At 40.5% G+C, this 25,357-nt stretch overlaps 2 protein-coding genes across 2 annotated transcripts in view; one reads left to right on the top strand and one right to left on the bottom strand.

Moving 5' to 3' along the window:
- NPC1 (NPC intracellular cholesterol transporter 1) overlaps positions 1-8,637 on the top strand; it is a 26,475-nt gene extending 17,838 nt beyond the window's left edge. The window contains exons 15-25 of the mRNA XM_058045201.1: positions 530-657; positions 746-886; positions 1,463-1,552; positions 1,666-1,856; positions 2,618-2,733; positions 3,289-3,418; positions 4,111-4,311; positions 5,097-5,328; positions 6,375-6,488; positions 7,239-7,401; positions 8,013-8,637. Of these exons, the coding sequence (XP_057901184.1) occupies positions 530-657; positions 746-886; positions 1,463-1,552; positions 1,666-1,856; positions 2,618-2,733; positions 3,289-3,418; positions 4,111-4,311; positions 5,097-5,328; positions 6,375-6,488; positions 7,239-7,401; positions 8,013-8,095 (1,589 nt within the window). The 3' untranslated portion in view covers positions 8,096-8,637. The remainder of the gene's footprint in view (positions 1-529; positions 658-745; positions 887-1,462; positions 1,553-1,665; positions 1,857-2,617; positions 2,734-3,288; positions 3,419-4,110; positions 4,312-5,096; positions 5,329-6,374; positions 6,489-7,238; positions 7,402-8,012) is intronic.
- Positions 8,543-25,357, bottom strand: RMC1 (regulator of MON1-CCZ1). The gene is made up of 20 exons (XM_058045214.1): positions 25,127-25,357; positions 22,464-22,540; positions 21,079-21,163; positions 20,666-20,722; positions 19,481-19,567; positions 18,169-18,309; positions 16,453-16,556; positions 15,896-15,985; positions 15,151-15,256; positions 13,741-13,852; positions 12,688-12,732; positions 12,226-12,279; positions 11,789-11,917; positions 11,346-11,452; positions 10,524-10,643; positions 10,248-10,325; positions 9,981-10,085; positions 9,827-9,895; positions 9,454-9,679; positions 8,543-8,730 (listed from the first exon to the last, which is right to left on the bottom strand). The coding sequence occupies exons 1-20, from the start codon at positions 25,355-25,357 to the stop codon at positions 8,651-8,653; spliced, it is 2,103 nt and encodes a 700-aa protein (XP_057901197.1). The 3' UTR covers positions 8,543-8,650.

Raw genomic sequence — 25,357 nt, 5'->3', positions numbered from 1 at the left:
ATCAAATACCAGGGTGTATGAACTCCTATATTGCGTTTATTCATCTTGCCAAAATGCTCCTTGATTGGAAGAATGTCCCTATGACAGATTTATGTTTGAGGCTCACATGATAATGTTTTAGAGGTAAATCTTTTGTTGCCCTACAAGTATAATTTGGTCTTCTTTCATAATAGCTTTGTTTACCTGCAGAGTAATTTGTCATTGGATCATCTTGCATTGAAGTGGCTTATATTGAAGCAAGATGTTGCCTGACAGCACTCCTTAACTGCCCTGTTGCACAGTCTGCACCTAAATTTGGGATTGAGAAATGGCTTAGAACGAGTCACTCCTTTGCACAGCCTCAGTGCAGTTAAATAGGTCAAAGACAGCAGCTGTAACCAGGCTTGTATGGGCTGTTGCCTTTGCTCTGGAAAAAAAGCCTCCTTGTCCTGCTATAAGGCTACCACTTAAACTGGATGTTTGTCTAGCAAATGCTGGTGCATTTCTAGGAGAAGGGAGCTGTCTTAACAAAGTGGGTCACTTCCTCCAGGGACACTGTCTACGATGCCAGCGGTTCGCACGTTCTCCCTGTTTGCTGGAATGGCTGTGCTCATAGACTTTCTCCTTCAAGTCACTTGCTTCGTCAGTCTCCTGGGCTTGGATATTAAGCGTCAAGAGGTGGGTATAAGTGCACCTGTAACTGCAGTGTCCCAGGGATGATGACATCTGCAGAACTGCTCTAACTGTGCATTTCATCTGTTTTCAGAGTAACAGACTGGATATTCTGTGTTGCATCAAAAGCAGTGAAGAAATGAGTGGGGTCCAGCGTTCTGAGAGCATGTTATTTCTGTTCTTCAAAAATCTGTTTTCTCCATATCTGCTTAAGGATTGGATGAGACCAATAGTAGTATGTATAATCTATTTCATGTAAGCAGTCATCTAAACTTGAGCAAAAGAGCAGTGAGCTTGAAGGTCTAAATAGAGAAGAAAAGTCTTCAATACAGTGAAACAAATGAAGCTTCTAGTTTTTTGGTTCTTGGTATAAGAATAGAAGTAAGCCTTTGTAACTGCAAAAGTATTTCAGTAAATAGAGGCTTGATTGTGGATTGTCTAAAGCCCCGGTTTAAGAGTTGCATTGCAATCAATCAAATTACTTTAGCCTATGTAAAAAAACCAGCATGTATTGGCTTCTACACTGCATTAATCCAGAGCGTTGTTGATGAATCTGTGATTCAGTTTAAAGTTACTATGTTTATTTACAGAAGGTGTTTGTAACCTTCACTGATGATTTCTAGGAATAAATTTCCTTACAGTCCCAAAGGGACCCCTCAGTAGCTATGTTGTGCTACCACTGTTGTATTAAGCCTGGGTAGCATATTTAAACTAGAGCCTCTTTGCATGGTTCCTATTAGCTTAACAAATTACTCCTATTGCCTGTTGTTTCTGTGCAGTTCTCACGTCCATGGATTTGCCTTTTTTGCAGATAGCAGTGTTTGTGGGTATCCTGTCATTCAGTGCAGCAGTTATGCACAATGTAGAGATTGGGCTGGATCAGTCTCTCTCAATGCCAGATGTAAGTCTTATGATCGTGTTACTGTTCAGCAGTTTGTGGCTGAATTGAAACCTTGATACCTTGTTGTGCTACCTCAACATTCCGTAATGGTAACTCAAAACTTTCCCTTGAAGGACTCCTATGTAATAGATTACTTCAGCCACATCAGCCAGTACCTGCATGCAGGTCCCCCTGTCTACTTTGTCCTAGAAGAAGGACACAACTACACCACTTTGGAAGGGCAGAACATGGTGTGTGGTGGAACGGGATGTAATAACGATTCACTTGTCCAGCAAGTCTTCAATGCTGCAGAAATTGGTAGCTAGTAAGTCCTTCATGCTTGTTTCTGCATAGTTGCATGGAAGAGGTGTAGCAGAGCAGTGTGTCCTCCTGATTTACTCAGGCTCAGCTGCTGGTTGTAAACTGACATTTTATTTTATTTGCTTTGTATTGTGGGTTTGGGAGGGAAGGGGGTTGGAAGCAGCTGTGACAGTCTTCTAGAGTGAGGATAAAACCTGTGTGGACTGATGGGATACATTGATGTACTTGGGTTTGGAAAAGGGGCTTGATCCTTCAAGGAATCTTGGAATGGTAGTAAGAATAACTTGTGAAAACCTCTCAGCAGGGTTATGATGATCTGGAAAATGGCTGTATGCTCAGCTTCTAAGCCTGGTGAATAAACTAGGCTAGCCTAGGGAGGCTAAGCAGGAATTTTATTTGCAGCTGACAACTCAAGAAAGTCTTTACCCAATTCTTTCCACTGTAGTTCATTTCAGCCTAACTGAAGGAGGAGCTTTGCTTGAAAACTGAGACTACAGAGAGGGCAGGGGAATGGAAAGCTGAGCTTGGCAGCAGAACAAGATGCAGTGAAAAAGTTCCTGCTGTTTTCTGGCTGCAGTGTTCTGAGCTACCTGAGCATTATGGCTCTTGGATGGGGTACTGGAGCATGGGACTATATAAAGAGCTGAGTAGATTTGACAAGAATGAGTTGACATGGCATAAATTGGTACTGGAGAGATCAAGTGATATATTTTGGAATTAAACATAAAATTACTGATGATGGATATGTTGTGTTATTTTTATTAGCACAAGGATAGGCTATGCCCCATCATCCTGGATTGATGACTACTTTGACTGGGTGAAGCCACAGTCGTCCTGTTGCAGAGTCTACAATGCCACTGGACAGTTTTGCAATGCTTCAGGTATTGGCATCCATCTTGTTGCTAGCGAATTAGCTTGGTTTATAAGTTTCACAGCCAAAACATTTCCTCATGGTATGAGTCAAGTGAATACCTTTTCTTACTGTAAGTAGGAACCTCTTGAGTTATCCTCTTAATTTATTTGAACTGCTGTTTGAGTGAGCTTAAATATTCTACTGGAATGCTGCAGACTGAAAACAGCCTACCTAGACAGCCAATGTAACTTGCTGTAAAAATTCTGATCCTTCTGTTGGCCTTCTTAGAGTACACAAACTTGGTGCTCTGCTTTTGTTCAGGTCCTTCAGCTGGGTGTAGTTCTCATCGGATCTAATGGAGATAAGTGCACAAGTAAGAATTCTCTGGCAGCCCTTGCCTTAGTAGCAATAAATCAAATTAAGGACTACAAATCTTACATGGAATTTCAGGATGGATCAGTTAGTTCATCAGTAAAAATGCATTTTATGGAATTGCATCCTGTAGTAATGCAGTCAGAAGTTCCTAGTGTTAGGAAAAAGAATACTTGTCCCTGTAGGTGACCTCCTTCCTGTATTTCTTCAGTCAGTGATCCATCCTGCACTCGTTGTCGACCACTGACTCCAGAAGGCAAGCAGAGACCACAGGGTGAAGACTTCATGACCTTTTTGCCAATGTTCCTATCAGACAACCCTAATCCTAAATGTGGCAAAGGGTAAGAGCTTTATTCTATGGACCCTGCTTAGACCAATGTGTCAGAGATATTTGCTCTGGCTTTTGTCTGGAGGTTTGATGGCTAATGTCCTCCTAAAAGCCATACAAACATTGACATCTCACGAGTTCTGTACTGTTTTCTGAAAAAAACCCAAATGCATCATCAACTAAATGGAACAGCAGCTTTCCCTGTACAAAGAGAGACAATATCTATGGTCAGTCTGTTCTAGAATATCCTGTGCAATCTTGAAATGCATTGTACTCTGAAGCTTTTTTAGTTTTAGAAACTGCTAGAAACAACTACCAGCTGTTAGCTCTCTAAAGGACATCTACAAGAGAGCTGGAGAGAGACTTTTTACAAGGGGGTGTAGTGATAAACACGGAGGCATGGCTTTTAAATGAAACAGGGTAGGTTTAAAATAGATGTTAGGAAGAAATTCTTTCCTCTGAGGGTGGTGAGGCACTGGAACAGATTGCCCAGAGAAGCTGTGCCCGTCCCTGGAAGTGTTCAAGATGAGGTGGGATGGGATGTGAGCAGCTGTAGTCTAGCAGAAAGTGTTCCTGCTCATGGCAGAGGTGCAGCTAGCTAGATGATCTTATGCTTCCTTCCAACTCAAACCATTCCCATAAGATTATTTGTTATAAAAGCTAATAAATTTGAATGGTGCTGGCATCTGATAACTGTTTTTATAGAGGACATGCTGCATATAACTCTGCTGTCAACTTTATAAACAACAAAACTGAGGTTGGAGCCACTTATTTCATGACTTACCATACTGTTCTGAAAACATCATCTGATTATATTGATGCTATGAGGAAAGCTCGGATTATAGCAGACAATATCACTGAAACCATGGGCATCAAAGAGAAGAACTACCGCGTGTTTCCTTACAGGTATGGTTAGATCTTTCTTGCCTTGGTGACAAATACTTGAGCAACACAGAAAAGGTGCTGGCTAATAACATATTAAAAACCTGAGTTTTGTCTAACAGAAGGTAATGCAGAGACTTGGGGATTTCTAGTAAAACTAGGAAGATATAATTTGTATCCATACATGGCCTCTTTCTACTGTAATTGATAATTAATTTAAATCCTTCACTACAAATGTAGATATGACTCATTTTGGGGCATTTCCTAGTTTTCATAGTAGGGTTTAATAGTTCAAACATAAGCAGATATGTTGACATGGGTAATGGCAAGCTGTGATGTGAATGTATTGACTTCAGATAAGTTATTCAAATCTAAAGCAAATGCAACAGAAATGTCAAGTATAGGAGTACCACACTGAAATTGAGTTGGAGTTGATAGCTGTGCATCTGAAATACTGATCTCTGCATCAAAGAATCCTACCTGCACTTATGGTCCATCTGCAGTAGCTCCTGTAGATACCTAAAGGGATCTGAGCACCTGCCTTCTGCTATCTACTGTAGCTGCTTATGTTGAAATATGGGAATTACACTGACTTTGAGACAGTGATCTTTATTTGAAGTGTTAGTGAGGAGCTGACCCCTACAAAATGCTAACTGTTACATGACACTCCACTGATGCAAGGAAGCTAGTTTCTGTTGGTGACTTCTGTGGGGGGGTGGGGGAACTACTTTATCCTTAGCACTGACGCTAATCTAATATTAGCATATCAAAGGGAAGATGGCTAATGACAACCTCTGTTTTTTCTGCAGTGTGTTTTATGTCTTCTATGAACAATACCTGACAATTGTGCACGATGCTATCTTTAACCTCTGCATCTCTTTGGGATCAATATTTCTGGTGACAACTGTGCTTCTTGGCTTTGAAGTATGGGCTGCTGTTGTGGTTTCAATAACTATTGCTATGATAATTGTCAACATGTTTGGAGTGATGTGGCTCTGGGGCATCAGCTTGAATGCAGTTTCATTAGTAAATCTTGTCATGGTAAGTCAACAAGACCTCTCTTTGCTTCTGTTTCCAAGTTTTGAACAGTTCTGTGTGCTACATATATACTTGTGATACTGAGCAGTATTCTGCTACTGAACTTTGGCAGGCCTTTGCACAGTAGTGGAACTATTTAACACCACTAGAAGAAGAGAAAACAAGTTTATTCTGAGAACTAGTCCTAGCACTAATAAGATACAGCAGTTGAACTGAAGCTATACTGCATCTGGTGGAGGTCACTCTTGTTTTGCAGCAACAGCTGCATTGCTGCTGTCTAGGCTAGGTGCTGCTCCACATCAACACAGGTGGCTCGTGCTGAAGGGGAGGATGCATAGATTTGTCTGCTGTATTTATGTTCTACAGAGTAGATCTGGGATGTGCTAGCACCAGTATTGTTCCTGCATAAGTGGATGGAATCATCTGGGCAGAAAGCCTTGGTAAAGCACTCCAGAACTAGCTCCAGCAAGCAGCTACTGGTTGCTCTGGCCTTACTGTCTTCTCTAGAGGTTTTTGGCTGGTCTGGGGGCTAGTGTAAACTGTTGGCCTATGTTACAATTAGATGTGTATTAAAGGAAGTCTATCTACTAGATAAGGCTAAGATTAGCCAAGTGTTCAGTTAGTGTTGCAAATGACTGATCAGCTGAATTGTCATGGTATCAAATCAGGATGTATATTCAGTGTTGTTCTAAAGCAATGTTATTGCAGCTAATAGTTGTAAACTGATTCTAATGTTCAATGTTCACTATGTGCATCAAAGCCAGCTTGCCGCAACCTCAGGAAACTTGACCTCTGAAACAACCTCATGTTCCACTTCCTGTTTGATTGCCTGTTAGTAATGACTGGTGGTAAAACACTGTGTGGTAAACAGCTGCAACAAACAGCCTCTGGGAAGCAACACTAAGTTTGTAACTTCCCATGGTACTTTAACTGTGGGGAGTGATGACTGCTGCTAGGAATCTTTCTAGCCCATCCAGAATTCTGAGCAGAGACCTTGCTATCAAAGTGCTGATCTAACTGAAGTTTTCACATTCCCTTTGACTCTCCAGAGCTGTGGAATCGCTGTGGAATTCTGCAGTCATGTGACAAGAGCGTTCACCATCAGTACCAAGGGCAGTAGAGTGGAGCGTGCAGAAGAAGCTCTGTCTCACATGGGCAGCTCAGTGAGTATCTGCTGGCTGGGGAGGGGAAAACAAGTAGCCAAGTAACAGCCTTACTATTTTAAGAAATGTTATAGGTGACAGTCTAAAGTCATAAAGATAGCCTTGCTTTTTCTTTTTGGAATGCTTAAAGCTCTTAAGGTCAACACAGGCTTCTACTAGTAATAGGGGTTAATCTGATGTTACTACTACCTAATAGTAGAAGAGAGCTAAGTGCTTTAGCTGAACTAGTAGTTTGGATAAACCTCAGATTGTCCCATTAAAATTCAAGTGTTTCTCTTCCAGATAGTCAGAGGTGACTAGGAAAGGTGATTGTGAATATGGGATGTAGTTGGAGCTTGTAGAGAACAAGCAGGACTTGGTGTTTAGGCAGTACTGTCATGTCACTTGTCTTAGACTAAGTGACATGTATGGGGTTGGAATGGACAGTTCTTGTGATGTGTGTACCACACCCAGGTACAGAACTTAACTGGAATGTGAGTTAAGTAATGGTTTTCACTTATATCTGCCTGAAGCAAAAATTAATTAGGTGGCTGCACAGATCAGAGTGGATTTTTAATCATACTGAGCCTGTCCTGTGGGACCAAAAAGATGAACTCATCTCCTGAGTGCATCTTGATTTGGTTCTAGACTGGCAGGGCAGGAAGTATACTGCATACAGGAGCCTTAGATTATGCAGAAATGTTACTAAATGCTAAATACTTGAAAGAAATGGATTATCTAAACTCCTATTTATCACTTTTTTATTGCCAGGTGTTCAGTGGTATCACGCTGACCAAATTTGGAGGAATTGTAGTATTGGCTTTTTCCAAATCTCAAATCTTCAAGATATTCTACTTCAGGATGTATCTAGCTATGGTTGTGCTGGGAGCAACACACGGACTGATATTTCTTCCAGTTCTGCTTAGTTACATAGGTAAGATGTGACAGTCTGCTCTATACCACACTTCAAACAAAATAGCTGTCTGTGAACTTTCCATGACATGGAAAGGTTTGCAGAGATGAAAAGCAGCACTTGAATGTGTCTTTCTCATCCAAGTGGAAGTCCTTTGGAAAGCAGAGGCTTACTGGTGGCACTGCAGGCTCACTGCTGTGGGCTTGCTGAACTGAAGCAAGCACTGCCTGGCCCAAGTGGTTGCACTTTGCTGTGCTTTGTGAAGGTGCCTGCTGTCCCACAGAGCAGCATGTTTCAACCTGGGGACAGGATGGTGGGTGGAAGCAGCAAACCTCCTGTGGGTCACTGTTCCTGCATTTGCAGAAACAACCTTTCAGTGAGGGTGGTCCAAGCACTGTCCTGTTGAATTTGATAATGCATGTGTATAGTGTAGCCCTTAAATAAGGCTCAGTTTAAGTCTACCTTTAATAGGCTTAAGACTGATGGGGATTCATCTCCCACTGCCTTTGTTGAGGCTGGCAGCTATTAGCAGCTGAGCAGAAGCAGGTTTCTGACTGTTAAGCTGGCCCTAGACAGTCAGATCATGCATGCTTCCTGAGGACTGATCAGCTGAAATGTGTTCTCTCACTCAGGCCCATCAGTCAATAAAGCTAAAACTCGTGCTGCCCAGGAGAGGACCAGAGGCACAGAGCGGGAGAGACTCCTCTACTTCTAGTTTTTAACAGTGTTCAGTGGACTGCCTGAACTGTGGCTTCGGCCCAACTCCTAAGAACTGAAGCGCAGCAATGTTCTATGACTATCACACTGTAACCACCACAGACTTGACTCCTGCACAGATTCAACTAGAAGATACCAGCTGCAGCTTTGGACATAGCTTTAAACTCAGGAAATGCTAAGTGTGGCTCAAGTAACAGTATTATAAAACTAGATGCGTTAATAAGATTACTAAAACACTTCTGTTTTCAAGAGGTTGCATCTTTTTCCTTCAGAAACCTAAACCAGCTGTAGTGAGAGTTGAATAGCATTTTGTCAATGAAATTAAGGTGATGTGTATGAGAATGGACTGCTAAACCACTGACACTAATTTTAAATGCAGGTCAATGCAATTTTTGTCTCTATTTTTAGGGGGAAGCCATCACAAGTTGTAATATTTTTAGTACTATTTGCCAAAATGTCTTGTATATACTTTATTATAAAATAGCCATTTTGTAGTTCAAAAATCTACTTAAATGCAATAAATTAAGTTTATACATTTCAGTTGAAGAGTCTTTCAGAATGTTGTGGGTTTCATAAGAGCATGTTCTCCAAAAACTTGTTTGAAGAAGGTGACATGTTCTTCACAGTGCTCACCTACAGGAGACAAAATAAAAGTTGCATGTTCACTTTCCAACTCACAAACCAAGAACCAAGATTGTGTAGTTTCACTTACCTTCATTTATCGGTACTAATTCTTATCTTGAATGTGTTTGAGTACCAGAGTTGAACAAACAGAAAGCATTGGAATACCGAGGTATTTCCAGTCCTGTGACTGGTATTCTTGAGGTGAAGCAGAGGTTTGATCTAGTTCATGGATCTAACCAGCAGACTCACAGCCATGAGAGCCCTTTACTGTCAAGATGCAAGAGTGAGGGGTGGGATTCTGCACCTACAGAATGTCTGGTGGTTACAAACGTTGCTGGTGCAAGGAGTTTGGCTTGGCTTTTAAAGAAAGAACTGTAGCATAAAACAGGCCTTGAATTTTTGTAATTAGTGGAAATAGACAAGTGAACTCAAAGGTTTCCCAGCCTGGTTGCTGACTTCAGAAGAATGCACAAATTGGAGATAATGGCTCTAACTGCTAACCTAAGCAGTGAGAGCAAATGCAAGTCAAACAGGTTCATCTGCAAGTTTATGTTTAGTTCAGCCTCTTTACTCCTGGGTGCAGTAGACAAAGGAGTAAGACAAGTTAATTTGGAATTGTGCTTAAAGGTGAGTATAAAATATAGGCTAAACTATGCCAAGAGTTTTATCATCTAATACAGGCTCAACTGGATTGCACACCTGAGTATCTTGGTCAGACTGCTTCTCCCTTACCTGGTGTGAAGCTGGGGTTTCCCCGTAACCGCTGGTTTCTTTGTTCAAAGAAGCGGAATATGGTGTAGAAAAGCATCTCATCCTCTGCTTGTTTCGCTGCATCGAGGAATTTGCGGGCTGAAATGCTGTCGTGTCCTCCAATACCCCTGATGAATCTCAAGGCAGCCAAAACTTGGTGTTTGGACAACAGAACTTCCACTATTTCATCATTTGCTGTGGAAAGTCTCTGTGAAGTCAAGCACAGCTGTAAGACACTGCTTCTAATGCATGGAAATGATTGATGCTAGTTAACGACTTCAAGCCTGGTCAGGGAAGCTGTTTGACCAGTCTAACCCACATGTGACAGGGAGTTATTAGAGTCAGAAATGCTTACTTTTAACATGTCCAGTGAGAGCTGATGTGCAGGAGGGTAAATGCTTTCCAGGGACAGTAAGAGACAAGCCTAGGGCAAAAGTAGAAATAACCTTCAAATTCTGAAGACTTCCCACCTCCCTCACTAGCTTATTGGAGCTACTTGTCTTACATACCAAGGGCTTTGAGTCACTGAGCACATGGTACTGCAGAAACTGATGGAGCATGTAGAACAAGTTGTGTTGAACAAGAGTTTTGATGACCAGCTCATACAAGTAGTGCTGTGAATGCAGGAAGAAGACAATCAAAGGCATGTCTCTATATGTGTTTTTACAATCTACAAGTCAATATTGTATACAACTCACACATGTGACCAAGACTAGACTAAAACTGCATGTAATTTCATGGAATGGGGCAATGTACTTAGCACATAAGTGATTTACCTGAACAGCAATCTGGAACTGGTTGAGAGAGCGAATGTATTCCATCAATACAGCTATAGTGAACTTGTGAGGTGCTTCCTGGACAAAGAAGCAAATGTTAAGTGGAATTTGCATGGCTTCTCTGTTAATAACCCCACAAAAATAGGCATGAAAATACCCTAATCCTGACAAAGCTTCCTGCAGCCAGTTTCAAGCCATCAACTTACATTGGCTGATCTGAGACTGCTGCCAAATTAGCCCTTAAATTTATTTCATTAGCCCTTAAAATTAACTTACCTTCTTCTCTGTAAAAACAGATAAAACATGTGTGTACATATCAGACTGGTCAATAACTGCTTGGGTGCGGACAGGTCGTTTCAGGAGTGGATTACTTCTACTCAGGCCTGTTTCTACCACCTAGGAGGAAAAAGAGGTCTTAAAAAAAACAAAAACAGTAGTGTAGTACAGTTCTGGGTCAGTCTCAATTGCACAGATTGTTTTCTGATTCAAAACAACTACAAACTTGTTAACAAGGAAATTCATATCTGTGGTCATGTTATATCAGATGCATCTTGTTCAGTGGGGATTTCATATTAAATTTAAAACATCTTTTAAACCTGCTCTTATACCTCAAAGCCAGGAGATGAATCTAACTACACTGAGACAGGCCCTCAGGCTTAGAAGAGTTTTGAGTATGTGACTGTACTCTGAGTTAGTGTTGAATTTGGTACTTTAACAGAAGTAACTGAGATATATCAGGACTGCCTGTTATGCCATGATACAGTGTGCAGTGAAATCAGTGCTTTGGAAACCAAAGTAGTAGGTATTGATTCAGAGTTGCTTTTTCAGCTTCTACCTTCTCTCTGCTTTCAAGCACTGGGGAATTTTAACTCATCACTCTGGAGATGAACTATGCACCACCTGTCACACAAGTGTCAAGTGGGGGTCTTAGTGCATTTCCCACAGTAGACTTTTACTTGTGGGACTCAGGCAGTCAGGACCTTTGGAGGTAAGCCCAAATTTCCTAAGTAGAAAGGAGCATGCCTTCACCTTGATACCACCTGAAAAGCAAAGAGCATTGTCCTGTCTCTGTAAGCTGCTATAGCTAACATGGTTTACCATTGTATAGCTTTGCTCAGCTTCCAAGTACTTCTTATATTCCTGATTCAGTTTGTCAAAAACAGTTGCAATCACAGATAGTGATCCTCTCTCTGGTTCACTGAGCACTGAAAAGATAAAAAGAAATAACTATGAGGAGAAATAACCAGGCACCTGAAAGTTGCCTTTTATAAAAGGTGATCTCTATTCTCTATCTAATTTTTAAGAAATACTTTCAATCATGTCAGGTGTATTTGAATTGAAGTGGGGGGAAAGTTGAATTTTTCATGCTGTTACATTTCTTCAGAACAGTGACTGAGGGTCGTTGAGGCAAATGACATCCCAAGGACCAAGGCAAATTCAGAGGTGATCTCATCTCTAAGAACAGCTAAGCTAACTTGGGTGAATATTTATGAATAAGCAGTATTGTACCTTCAAGATACATAAAACACACTTGAACTTACTTTGAGAGCATACAGACAGGATAACCATTTTGCATTCTTTTCTTTGGAGAAGGAAATCCATTAGTTTTCCTTTATCTAACAAGAGGTTAACTACAGGTTCAAGTTTCACTTGAAGACTCCAGAGGTAACCTTGATTTGAAGGAGTAAACAAAATGAATTGTCTTGTACAGTACAGCCTAGACTTACAAGTTTTCCAGCCTTAAATGAAAACACATTGAGATTGTTTATTTGCCTTTCTAAGCCCATATGCTAGAGCAGCATTACCCTTGAAAAGTTGTAGTAGAGATAGCTAATCCTCCAGTTAACACTAGCAAGAGCAATCAACTCAGCAGATGTACCTAGTAAGTCCCTTCAGTTTTAAGCTCCTTTGTGCACTGCAAGTGTAAACTCGCCATCCTGATACTGAATATTGTAGAGTCTAAGAGCTCACCACTTACCTTCACTTGCACTGATGATAATATCAGGTTGAAAGACAATCCAAGAAGAAGAATCTAAATGTTAAGGTTTTAACACCCATATTAACATTGATGCTAAACTGTTTCTCATGAGTTTACATTACTATAGAGAAGCAGATCCCATTAACATACTTTCATTTACTGTCACTTCTGAGGCTTTGAACCATGCTCTTGGAATGATATCTTCAATTTTATGGTGTACCTATTCAATCACTACATACACATGTCTCAGATAATCAGGAAATGTGGTATTATACTAGACTTCAGTTTTTACAACTCTCTGAAAGCATTGTGAGGCTATTATGAAGCATATTTTGTCTTGAGGTACATGTGCAAAATCAGCCAGAACTGCTCTGTTAAGGAGCCAAGGTAACAAATGCTACCTTCTTTCCTGCTTGATACATAGAATGAGGTTCTTACTTCTTGAAAGGATTTAAAGGATACAGAGTTTACATGGAACAGGAGCCTGACTTGTCACAGAAGCTGGGCCTGCAGAAAAAAGAACATCGGGTGAAGAACAGTAGTAACTCTGGCAGCTCTCCTGTACCAAGTGTTTTATGCTGAAAAGGTAAATATGGATTGTAACACTCTAGCATGTAGTCAGAAAGAAAGATCCATTTCTCTGTGTAGCCAGATCTACAAAGAAAATCTGACACTGAGAAGGCAAACAAATCCTTCAAAATATGACTGTTTTGTTTCTCAGCCAAGTGAAATAATGTGTGTAGAAATATTCCATCTCTAGTACTGTAATTCTAGATACACAGATTTCATTTGCTGTATTTAAATGTATACTCTTTAAAAGGAAGAGTGGTTGGTACATTCTGATCCTAGCCTTTATTTAACACAAATCTCCATCTGCAGATTTATCATACTTGCTATCAAATGTTAGAGCTTTTAATGTGCAATCTTTCTATACAGAAGCATCCTTCTCTTCTACAAAGACAACCTCACTGTTTTATCACCTGCTAGTGAAACTATGCTCAGACTATTTCTATATCCCCAGCTTGAGGTGTAACTACCTGTCACACTTCTAGGCCTGGAGAACAGAAAGGTAATGCAAGAAGAATCTAAGCATTTGAGTCCTAACACTGATTGAAGCATTAAACTGGTCCCAAACTTGATTCTGAGCTTGTATTTTCTTTCAGCCTCCAATTTCCTAAGTCACACAGTCCTGACTTAAGCCAGAAAAGCATGAAGTGCTTTTGAGCACCCACAAGCTTTGAGAGCCATGGCCAAAAAACTCCCCACACCCAACACTTTTCAAGTGTAAAAGCAAAGTACTATAGGAAATGTGCACCTTAAACAGCAACTCTTCTGTAGTTGGCACACACTTTTGGAACACCAGCTTCTGCTCAATTGCTTCTTACCTTCTTCCTTCCTCACCCTCTCCAGTATGTGTAACTGAAGTGTTAGTAACCTGAAGCACTCCTGTCTGTGAGCTGTTATATTAAAGTACTCTTGCTAAGTGTTAGGTTATTCATTACATAGCGGTTCTACCTGCTACAGGTATCTGATAGGGTTGTATTGATCGAGGTGGAAGTACAAACTGATGGATTGTTGTGGACCCATCAAATTCTCCCTTCAGCTTGATGTCAAATATAACTGAAGTCTGCAATTAAAAAGAGGAAGTTAGTATTGATGGATGTGAATCACCACTCATTTGAATGCATTCAGTTTGCTTTTCACATTTCCATCTAGTACTCCCTGTTAGAACCATAGAATGGTTGGGGTTGGAAGGGATATACTGGGGCTGGTGACATTTTTCACTGATCAGGCTGCTCAAGGCCCCATCCAAACTAGAACTGAACCATTTCAGCAATGGGGAATCCTGTTCCAGGGTCTCACCACCCTCACTGTGAAAAGCTGCATCCCTTGCATCCCATCTAAATCTATCTCCCTTTGGTCCCTAGAACTGTCACTACATGCCCTAGAAAAAAGTCTCTCTCAGTCTGTCTTGCACAACACATGACTTTGACACTGCATAAACTCTGAGGAAAACTGTCTATCTTCCTCTGATATCCTCACACTACAACCATTCAGTCTTGTTCAGCTCAAGTCACTAACACTTCTAACCCAGCATGGACCACCAGGGAAAGCAGTTGTGCTTTCAGTGCCAGTGAAATTTCAATTACTGGTGTCTCCCAAAGGCAAGGTGAGTAATGTTTTCTGGGTTTCTGTAGTCATGTTTATCGTTTGACCAAAACATGGGGGACGAAGTGCTCTGGGTTAAATGCTAATGTGTAGAATTAACATGAAATATAACTGAAACATCAACTAATCCCCCTAAGAAGGTAATGTGCCCCACTTCTTGAAGATGTCCAAGAGAAGATAATACCAGAACTCCAAGCCTTTTCCCAAGTTAACAGCAGAGTGGTACTTTAGCTTAACCACTGACCAAGCCTTGCTGCTGGGACTACAGATAAGAAGTTTTAACTGTGCTACCAGACGCACAAGGAGGTTTGTGCTCATACAAGTTTTTAGAGAGCCAGGCCTTCAGACTAAAGGAGCTTATGTTTGTGTCACAGAAACATTATCATTCAAATGTTTGTGATACGGTAAACTTCCCAGGGTTGATAATTTAGTATCCAATTTAACTCTACTTCTTTATATAATGCCTTAAAAGCCTACACAGTGGAGCAGCAAAGCATCATAGCAAACTGACAAGAAGCAAAAGCAGTGTAAGAAAAAAGCAGGCATTACCAGCAGCCCTGATTATATGTTAGCCCATCAGGACAGAAGGATAAATTGGAATCTCTTACAGTGTTCTGGCTTTGTTCCTGCAAATACTCTGGGTTTTGGCCAAGCTAAGCCCAAAGAAAAATAATTTCTAAATTAAATTATTAGGTTATTAAAACCTGCCCCTAAATTCTCAAAGTTATGGCACAACACAATATAAATAAATCAGACCTCAGTATCCTGATGATGTACTACCACCAAGTTATCCACTACATTCAGTGCAAACTTCCCAGTTCTGTTCAGCTTTAAAATATGTGTCTTCTTACAGGAGCCCTCTCTATAGAGACAAAGAGAAATGAGAACTGGTCAACAAGCCAATATAAGATGTCTTTTTGTCCTAGTTTTGCTGGGACTCAGTTTATTTTCTTCCTAGGAACTGATACAGTGCTGTATTTTGGATTTAGTATGAGAATAACACTGATAAGATACTGATGTTTTAGTTGTTGCTAAACAGTGCTTACTCTAAGCCAAGGACTTTTTGATTTCCCATGCTCTGCCAGCGAGGTGTGCAAGAAGCTGGGAGGGAGCAAGACCAGGAGAGCAGACCTGAACTGGCCAAAAGGATATTCCATATCCTAGGACATCATACGTGGTATATAAAGTAGGGGAAGCTGGCCAGAAGGCAAAGGTCAGGGCTTGGGACAGGCTGGGTGATAAAATTGTTACTGTGTCACTTGCTTTTCATGGGTTTTATTCCCTCCTCCATGCACTTTTCATTACTACTACTATTACTTTTTACCTTATTTCACTTATTAAACTGGTTTTATCTCAACCTATGAGTTTTACCTTTTTCTGATTTTCCTGCCCCTCCCACCAGGGGTTTGGGGGAGCAGCTGGTGGTACTTGCCAATTGGGATTAAAGCACAACACTGACCCAGATGTGAACTGCCACTAAAGTTCTTCATTCTGCTCTTACCTGGGTAAGTGATAGAGCACTACTTCTGCTCCTGTGCTGTTGGAAGTCCTTGAGTGATGCCTCAAATAGAGAACGTAAAGCTGCCCGTATCTAACAGGACAACAGGATTAAAGGATTATTTTCAATTAAGAGCTCTACCAGTCTCTTAGGTAATCTCATCCTTTCTTCTGGGATAAAATGTTTGACTTTAAGTCAGGTAATCATTTAATTAAAAGTGAAAGATTAAACAATACTTGCATGAGTATAGGCCATGCATTGTCATTTATCAAGTCTGGCATCTGTGAATGATTCCTCTACCAAAATTTCAACAAAGAAATGAAACATTCTCCAAATTTCTGTGGTAATCCAGAACAATGTGATGTAAGACTTCTCCATTTGCTGCCCCTCCCCACCTTGCCCCAAGAGGGTTGTTTAGATGCTTTGTTCAAGGCAGTATCTGAAGTGCTTTAAAGCAACAGCACTGCTAAAACAAGACACAAGTGCAACCACTGTAATGTCCTTCCCTTCTTCCAGCATTCCCACACTGCCCCACCCTCCCAAGAAAGTGAGATACGCACATTGTAGCCATAGCAATATCTCTTTCGGAAAGGCTGAGCTTGGATGACTTGGGTGCTGCAGGCAACTCAATTTCAAATTTTGATAGTTTTGCCATGGTCCCACTCTGTTAAAAGGCAAAACAAGAACTGTCACGACCTGAAGCGAAAGGGAGGAGCCGCCTTTGCCCAAACGCTGCATCACAGCGCCCCCACGAGGCGAAGGGCGGTCACAGCACACGAAAGGGTTTTGTGCTTCCTTTCCCCAAAAACCCCCAAGTGACTCTTAAGACAGACCTCTGTAACTTCAGAAGCTTCATCATCTTGATTTTATGACTTCAGCTACAAAAATATTTCTATTTCAATTCAGTCAAGGCAAATTTGTATGCAAATCTCAAGTACAATTGGTCTGGAGATCTCAAACAGAAATTCTCTTAACTTACTTTCCCTCTTCCAGAAAAGTATATGCTCCAACTCTTAAATAACTGCTTCCTGGGAAGGAGAAAATATCACTACCTCCTACCAGTCACAGTCTCCTTTAGTTCCTGCCTTCTACTTAGAGCACATCCCTTCTCCTGCCCAAGGCTTCTGCTTTCCTCTTCCTCTTTTCTATGGAACTCATATTTAAGCAAGTTTTCACAGTTTCCAAAGCTTCTATTGAAATTAACTTCCTATTCTTACTGATTCATTCTCGAGAGTGAAGTGTGAATACTACAGAACTACTTCCTTTGCTAGATCTCTATTTTCAAGTATTACTTTAGTACAGGACTTTTCTCAAGAGATCTTTAAACATGACCTTCTGAACACAAGATAAAAATTATTTCACTTCAAGCTACAACTTGACACAAAATGGGAAGGAGAGGGAACCATAACCTAAGTTGTTAAAAAGAAAACTGTGAAAGGCTAGTAGGTTCCTCCCAGCCACCTAAGGGAACATCATTTCAGGAAGCAGTACAGACCCTACACAAGATTAACACAGACCAGGAAACTCATGTGAATAAGATGCTTTTCAATCTCTTCCCTTAAACTCCACAGAAATCTTCCTAATCCATTGACAGGAGCAAGATAAATGCTGCAGTTCTTTTCCTAATTTTTAAAACCACCTGACTGCATCATTAACTGAAAGCAGATTCTGGTTTTCACAGCACACTTTTTCCAAGACAAAAAGAAAAAAATATTTTCCCAGTAACAATAAGTGTTGCCCACAGTAAAAAACACCAAAAGAAAAAACTACTGTAGACAAAGCCCTCTCTGGCTTGGGACAGCAGTTTTTTCTTAATGCTACCTTTTTTATCTCTTTTTCATCCAGTCATATCTGGGAGGTTATAATTATAATCACAAGAGAAAGGCCCTTATTTTTTTCCTTATCAGGAAAATCAACATTGCTACAGAGAGCAAATCTTCATATTAAAAGTAAATAATAAATACCTATTTAAGTAAAAAAAATTCTTTAAAGACATTTAAATTGTAAAATATTTAGTCACCCTCAATCTTTTCTTTCTTCTCCCAAGGTCAGCTGTCCAGCCCTGTCTGGACACACATCTTTCCAAAGAGCATGTAAGAAAGAGTGAATTACCTATTTTAAGACATCACCTAGAAGCTACATTATAGATTTGCTTATTGTCATACAAGGATGTGAACACATGCACCTTTTGGAAGAAATTCAAGCAATAGAATATTTGGATGAAGAAGCAGGTTAGGAAAAAATGACAATGACAAGTTTGGAACACATCCCTTTACCTTGAAATAGAATGGCTGCAGGACATTTCCAAGGACAGTGGTGGAAAGAAGGATAACAGAGCTCTCTGGACAATACATGTACCAATTGACATTAATACTCTGATTCTTCAGGAGCTTTAAACTTCGTTTCTCTGGCAATACCTGGAAACACAGAATATTAGCATTATATTGCCACCAGGATTCCAACAGCATAAATGGCAATTAATGCACAGGAGAAAGGAATGTTAAGCAAGAAACAGACACATGTAAAGATGATTACTGTGCTAGAATTAAAAATCAGAAACCTGACAATTACAGCTGAGGCCCCAATTTACTGTAGCTAAGAAAGAATACACATCAAGTACTAATGAGCCTAAAGGTGCTGTGTTTTCCCACTCATCCAGATCTGGGTATAAGTTCTGTGCACAGTGGAGAAAACACCTGGCTTCATACAACTAGTGAAGTTTTATTAAAAAGTTCTTCTAACAATATTCTTGCTGCCTTCACTCCCCAGCCTCCTTAATCTTTTATATTTTAAGAAATATGTAAACTAATTCTCTTCATTTCAAGGGCTTAAATATCTCTTTTAAAAGACACTTATTTGATTTAGTCCTTTTACCTGCAGGGTTGACATTCATAAGCCTTTCAGGTGCTAAATATATATTCTCCCCCTCAATCAGCATGAAATAATGCTGCTTTTTCAGGAATCTCTTTAGTACTAGTTATTAGTAACAGTAACCATGAGAAACATTTCTCCAGGACTGAAACTATTGAAAATTGCACACCTTTTTTTAAGGAAGTGTTTGAATACCCATCATCATGAATGTTAGAAAGAGTTATTTATTCATCAGACATCTTTAAAAACACATGCAAAGGAAATTACATGTTACATAAAGGGACTCAATGAGGTCAACACAGGAGAAAGCTCCAAGCTGCAGAAGGGTACTAGCTGGTCAATTATTAGTTCTTTGCCACCTTTCAAGTATTTACACATCTTCCCCAATGCTGATTTGTTTTGTGTGAAGTGGTATTTCACATTAAATACTCATTTCCATACAAGCCAAGAGCATCTCTTAATCTAGAGCTCCCAAAGCTTAGGTGAGTACTCCTTTATACAACGTCTTAAAACCTGTAAATGATAAATTTGCCCTGACCTAAAAATGTATTCTTCTTAAAAAAAAATTAAATTGCAGTCTGCAAACCAAATAGCAAAAATTGCTTTTTTAGCAGCACTCTTTCTTAGTTACAGCGGCAGCAAAAGAATTCAAATATGATGTTACAAATTTACATTTTCACACCTCTAAGCATGTCCTATGGGAGTTGTTTGTATTACCTGGTAGAATTCAATTCCTTGATCTGTGATGAAGACAATTTCTGTAGAACTTGTCCAGCAGAATCCCAGAATATTGGCATTCTTTGTCTTTTAACAAAAAAGCAAACAAACACTCTTTTACTTGGAAAAATTAACTATTCAGGTAAGTGAATATTACTAAATGATGAACACGAGACCAAAGGCAATTTAGGTATCCAATCTCTGGAGTTAATACTTTTGGCCAACCAGACACCCAGCATGCATCAGCTGTTTTTATAATGCATTCCCAAACTACACATGAACACAATTACTGTAGGACCTGGATCTTTGGCAGCATGTAAGATTTACAAGTTTATTATACAATCAAATTTTATTTTCACCCAAGATAAACTAAATTCCTCAGTTTCAAATTCTACTGCCAATTCTACCAGTTCCTGACATGAAAAGCAGGAAGAGAGGCTGAGAGAAACTAAAAACTCAATGAAAAAATTTGCCATGACTTCACTCAGAATCTACTCCTTTCACTACTTTCATTACCATAAAGGTTTTGCTAGAATGGTTTACTTAAACTCATAATCCTAAATAATGAAACAGACAGTGTTTCAGCTTTAAAGACTACAGGGATAAAAGAATCTGTGTAAATCAGATGTATAAAAATTTACTTTAGCATTCTATTACCTGAAAATGTACTTTGTTTTAGTTAAAAGTTGGAAAATATCAAGCAATGACAATGATCCTTGTTTCTGGTAAATAATCATCAATAATTAGAAGGATTATTAAAAAATACCAAACATAATAAGAAAACTAGTAATAGCTTACTATTAGTGATTAGTGATATTAGGAAAGAACATCCACATTAACATATCTGGCACTAATATAATCACTGCCCACTGTTTCTGTGGGCAGCACAGAAACATCAGGATCATCAGCACTTTGTCTCTTCTCCTTATCAAACCTTGACATTTGCTGCTCCCACAGCATTTCTGACCCCTCTAGGAAAAAATTACATTCACAAGACAAGGAAATTTTTTCTGGTATTGTTAATACCTGTTTGTTCACTCAGTTTCAATAGACAGTAGTGCTGACATCTCTTATTTCCTTGATGTTAGTGTTCTTAAAAGCACCTCAGTTAGTTCTCTTGTAGTCACCAGCCTAACTAACATCAAAGTTTCACTCAAGCATATAAGCTTGGGACATTTAACTCACCTTACATTCCTGTGTATATTCTAGCTGAGGGCTATCTGGAATAAAATTCAAAAAATCCTGCAAAAACACCCATTAAGTGGATTAGCAATAATGAAGCACAGACAAGATACATACATAGAATAGATATTGGTTTATCCAATTGTCTTAGATGCAATATATATAACAGAACAGAAGAAAAACTTCTGTTCCACCTCACCCTTGCCAGAGTTGGCTTCCCCTTATACTTTTTGTTTAAATGATGATACTAGCAAGACAACAATGCTGCCTGACCAGCCTCTCAGAATGATGGAGGAATTTTCACTACAGCTGATGGTAGCCAATAGACTTCTTGAATATTTGTCTCAAAGAGTTTTACTCTGGAACTAGAGGATTTCCAGCTCCAATTCCCTAGCTGCAGGGTGTACATTTCTTACCACACTTTTTGAAGTTCTCTGCACAGCCAGAATCTTGTTCCCCAAGGAAAATTTGATGCACTTCACTTCTCCTTTATCCTCCATCCTATACAGAAAGAAACAGAAGTTATGGGAATATAATCTAAAATAGTTTTGTAATGAATATACCCTAAAAAAGACAATAATGGAGGAAAAAAAAAGGGTCATGCAAATGCTGTTGAATACAGATTATTACTCTTGCCTGACTAATATATTCAAAACCCAGACTGAACAGAAAATGGCAGCTCACTCTTCAGAAGTCCTGAACACATCAATTGCAGAATCACAGCTAAGCTCACACAAATTAGCACCTGAAATCACTGCAAATGATCAGCTCTGGTGGCCTGTGATGTGGAACTGGAACACTTCTGGGACTATCCAATCCTGCATCCTCAGTTCTGGACACCAGCATCCTGCAATCTGCTCCATTACTTCCAAAACTACTGCTAGTTGACACAAGCCTCCTTCCTTTCCCAATAGGATACAGCCTCTGGAAGAACTTCTGATGTTAAAAAGAGACTGAGGCTGTTTTCACATCATTAAAATAAATTTTAAAAGTATTCTTACCAAACAAGCATCAGCACAACTGGCATGAATAAGGTATATATAGTTTCTCCAGCATGTGCTATTAAGTCAGGCCAAAGAGAGAGACAGTCAAGTATGAAAATAGTTGGAACAGCATGAAGTATACTAAATATTTTCACCTCCTTCAGGATTGACAAGTGTAATCAAATAAAAAAGTAAAATAAACCCAGCAACTTTCAGGACAGGCCCTGTGCAATATCCAAGAGATCACAGTAAACAAATTTTATTACAAATTGCTTCATCCATATTTGGATTAATATGGAATAAAGGAATACTTCCTTACATCTGCACACAGCAGAATACAAAGAGCCATAACTTTTAACAGAGACATATATAAAATAGTTTACTGTTGTCAAATTCTGCAAAAACGTTTCCACAAGAAATAGAAGACACAGAAGAAGCCCATTCAGATGAAACAAGGAACAGAACATGAGAAACCTACAACTAGGTTTGGACATTGTGCTTGAATCACAGACATCACCTGCTAAACTGTATCCTTGGATATGTCATTGCTGCTGTAGGAATCACTCTCTCATATGTACAGCATGTTATAGTAAAAGACTTGTTTAAAAAAAAGAAGTCACAGCCTAATTACTTTTTCTCCCCCAGAGACCACAGGGAGGGAGAAGCTTACCCTCTTAATTGCAAGACTGTATCTAAGAAAAAGTCAAAATATGATCACAATTACTTGTCAGTTTTATGCCTGAATTACAGTGGTTCAGGACCAACCACCACATAATTTGAAGATTGCATCATTCTACCCCAAGATAAAGGTGCCTTACCTGAAGGAAATAGGATTTCTATCCTCCAAACCTTTAACAACAACCCCTGTCGCTCCACCAGATCGAACAGCAAAAACCTGCAGAAAAAGTTTTGAACATATATATTTAACTCTTTCAAAGTCATAACCTTCACCTGCTTCCTCTTCTCTAAGCCACACCTTTTAATTTTTTTTACTAGACACAATTTTTGTTCTTCTGCAGATCTAACAGTTCACACTGAGACAATCTGAATTCCAAGTTTACTTTAAGTTGTCAGATTGAATGGTACTGCAACAGTTTTGCAGGCATATTCTGAACTACTGGGCAAGCTAAATCAGTACAAATCTTTATAAATCTTTATCTTGGTTTTGTTTCTTTTATATTTTCCTAGTAAAAGTATCTAAGACATCAGAGCATTGTTTAAAACAAAAAGGACCTCAGCTTGGAAGAGATGTAACTCAACAACCCAGAAGCCTGATCCTGTCAGAACATGTTATTAAATAGAATAGTTTAATAGTAATAGATTTTCATAGAGATTTTTAATAGATTTTACCTAAGGATCTTCAGCCAATATTCCCTACAACTGAGAATTCCTTTAGCCCAGCTTCACATATATATATATGTACAAAACCTGCTAGAGATATGACATATATTGAGCTGGAATAAGATAACCAAAAAAAAAAGAAAAAAAAGGAAAAAAAAAGTTATGCTGTTACAAACTACACCTAGCTTGGAAAAAGAAAAGGCAAATGCCTTATTGGCACTTGTTGTGTGTGCAGCAGCACCAGGCACACAGAGCAGGGCTCAGGGTGACAAGGACATTTTTCTGTACTATCAGCCATGCTGCCAGCCTGCTATGCTCAGGCAGGAAATACACATATCAAGATTATAAATTGCAAGCAAGTCCACAGCCTCACTAGAATGATAAATACTTAGTTTAACTATTTTTAGTATTATGGAGACAGAAAAAGAAGGCAACCCTCTCTTAATCTCAGCAAGATGAGAAGATTGCACGGACACATCTCTCACATGGGAAACTGTCATTGAAATGCTGGTTACAAATGATTCAGAGACACACTGCAAACTACTTTATATAACAAGAAAACACAGAGAAATAAATTTACACTGGAAAACACGAATCTTTCAAGTGAGCTCTCAACAACCAGTTTCTATGTAGTTGTATCACATCCACACTATGATACAGTGTCTCTGGACAGGGTATTTCAAGTGGCCCTCACAGATAATGGTTTATAAGAAGAAATATCTGGAAAGTGGCCCAGTACAAAAGGACCTGGAGATGGTGGATGACAGCACTGAACAAGAGCCAGCAGTGCCCAGGTGGCCAAGAAACCAGAAACCAAGATACATAAAATGTACCATGGATATGTGGCCAGCAGGACCAGGGCAGTGATTATCCCCCTGTATCCTGCAGTGGCGAGGCCACACCTCGAGTGCTGTGTCCAATTCCAGGCGCCTCAATTCAGGAAGCACACTGAGGTGCTGGAGCATGTCCAGAGAAGGGCAGCAGAGCTGGGGAAGGTCTGGAGCACAAGTCCTACAAGGAGCAGCTATGGGAGCTGGGTTTGTTTAGTCTGGGGACAAGGAGGCTCAGGGGGGACCTTATTGCTCCCTGCAACGCCCTGAAAAAGGCTGCAGCCAGGTGAGCGCTGGCCTCTTCTCCTGGCAACCAGTGACAGAACCAGAAAACATCACCTTAAGCTGTACTGGGGAAGGGTTAGGTTGGACATTAGGAAGAATTTCTTCCCTGAAAGGGTGATTAGACGCGGGAATATTCTGCCCAGGGAGGCGTGGAGTTACCACCCCTGGAGCTGTTTAAGGAGAGACTGGATGTGGCACTCAGTGCCCTGGTCTAGCTGACAAGATGGTGTTTGGTGAAAGGCTGGACTTGATGATCTCAGAGACCTTTCCCAGCCCAAATGATTCTGTAATCATTCTGAACAGAGTGCAACAGCAAGAAACACATCCCAGAAATATTGTTCCCTCTCCAAACATGCCACTGATCATGTCCACACATGGGGCAAGGCATGCCAGCTACATGGGGAAGAAAGCTTGAAGGTTCTGACTCCATGAATGCCGAGGTAAAAGAACAGTTAGAGGACTTACACTGTGGTGTAAGGCTCATAACAGCCTGTGGATCTTTTAGCTGTACTGAGCTGAACTCTCAGGAGCCCATATGGATATTAAAGAGAACCTGCTTAAAAGCACTAAAGCCAAGAAACAGCCACTTGGGTCTGCGCCACAAAGAAAGCTGTAACTATTCATTTTTTATGAATATATTGAATTTCAGGAATTGAAAGGGGCGTGAAAATTTCAGGGAAATTAAGCTAAGAGCAAAGTGACAAAGTTTGCAAGTCAGGTGGGGACACTTGGAACAGAAAGGAAAAGTGCTGACTCCGATGAATTCCAGAAAGACCTTAGGGCAGTGAGAGCAAGGCAGGTGAAATCCAAGCTAATAAATCGGTAAAGGAAAACCAAAGAAATTCTACCGCCTCTAGCCCGATGACAGGTCCTGAGAGGGAACAACCGGGCTCATGCCCGGCGGCCGAGGGACGGGAGGGAAGCAAAGCCGGGCAGGGAACCAAAGCCAAGGCGAGGAGCAGCAGCGGGCCGGGCTGACCCCCCGGCCCGGCCCCGCAGCCCCCGGCCCGGCCCCGCCGCCCCACCTGCTTGTTGGCCTCGTCGAAGAACACGCAGTTCACGGGGTTCGCCTTCTCGAAGTGCACGGGCCGCGCGCACAGCGCCAGGTAGCAGCCGCCGGCCTCCGCGCCGCCCCGCGCTCGCCCCTCGCCCTCTTCTCCTCCTCCTTCTCTTCCCGCTGCCCCTCCTGCTGCTGCCGCTGCCGGCGCCTCGTCCTCGGCCGGCCCCGGCGGGTCGCGGCCCATGGCGGCGGCCAT

This window comes from Melospiza georgiana, chromosome 1, assembly GCF_028018845.1.
Source record: "Melospiza georgiana isolate bMelGeo1 chromosome 1, bMelGeo1.pri, whole genome shotgun sequence".
Lineage (NCBI taxonomy): Eukaryota > Metazoa > Chordata > Aves > Passeriformes > Passerellidae > Melospiza > Melospiza georgiana.
This window is presented reverse-complemented; position numbering and strand designations above follow the sequence as displayed.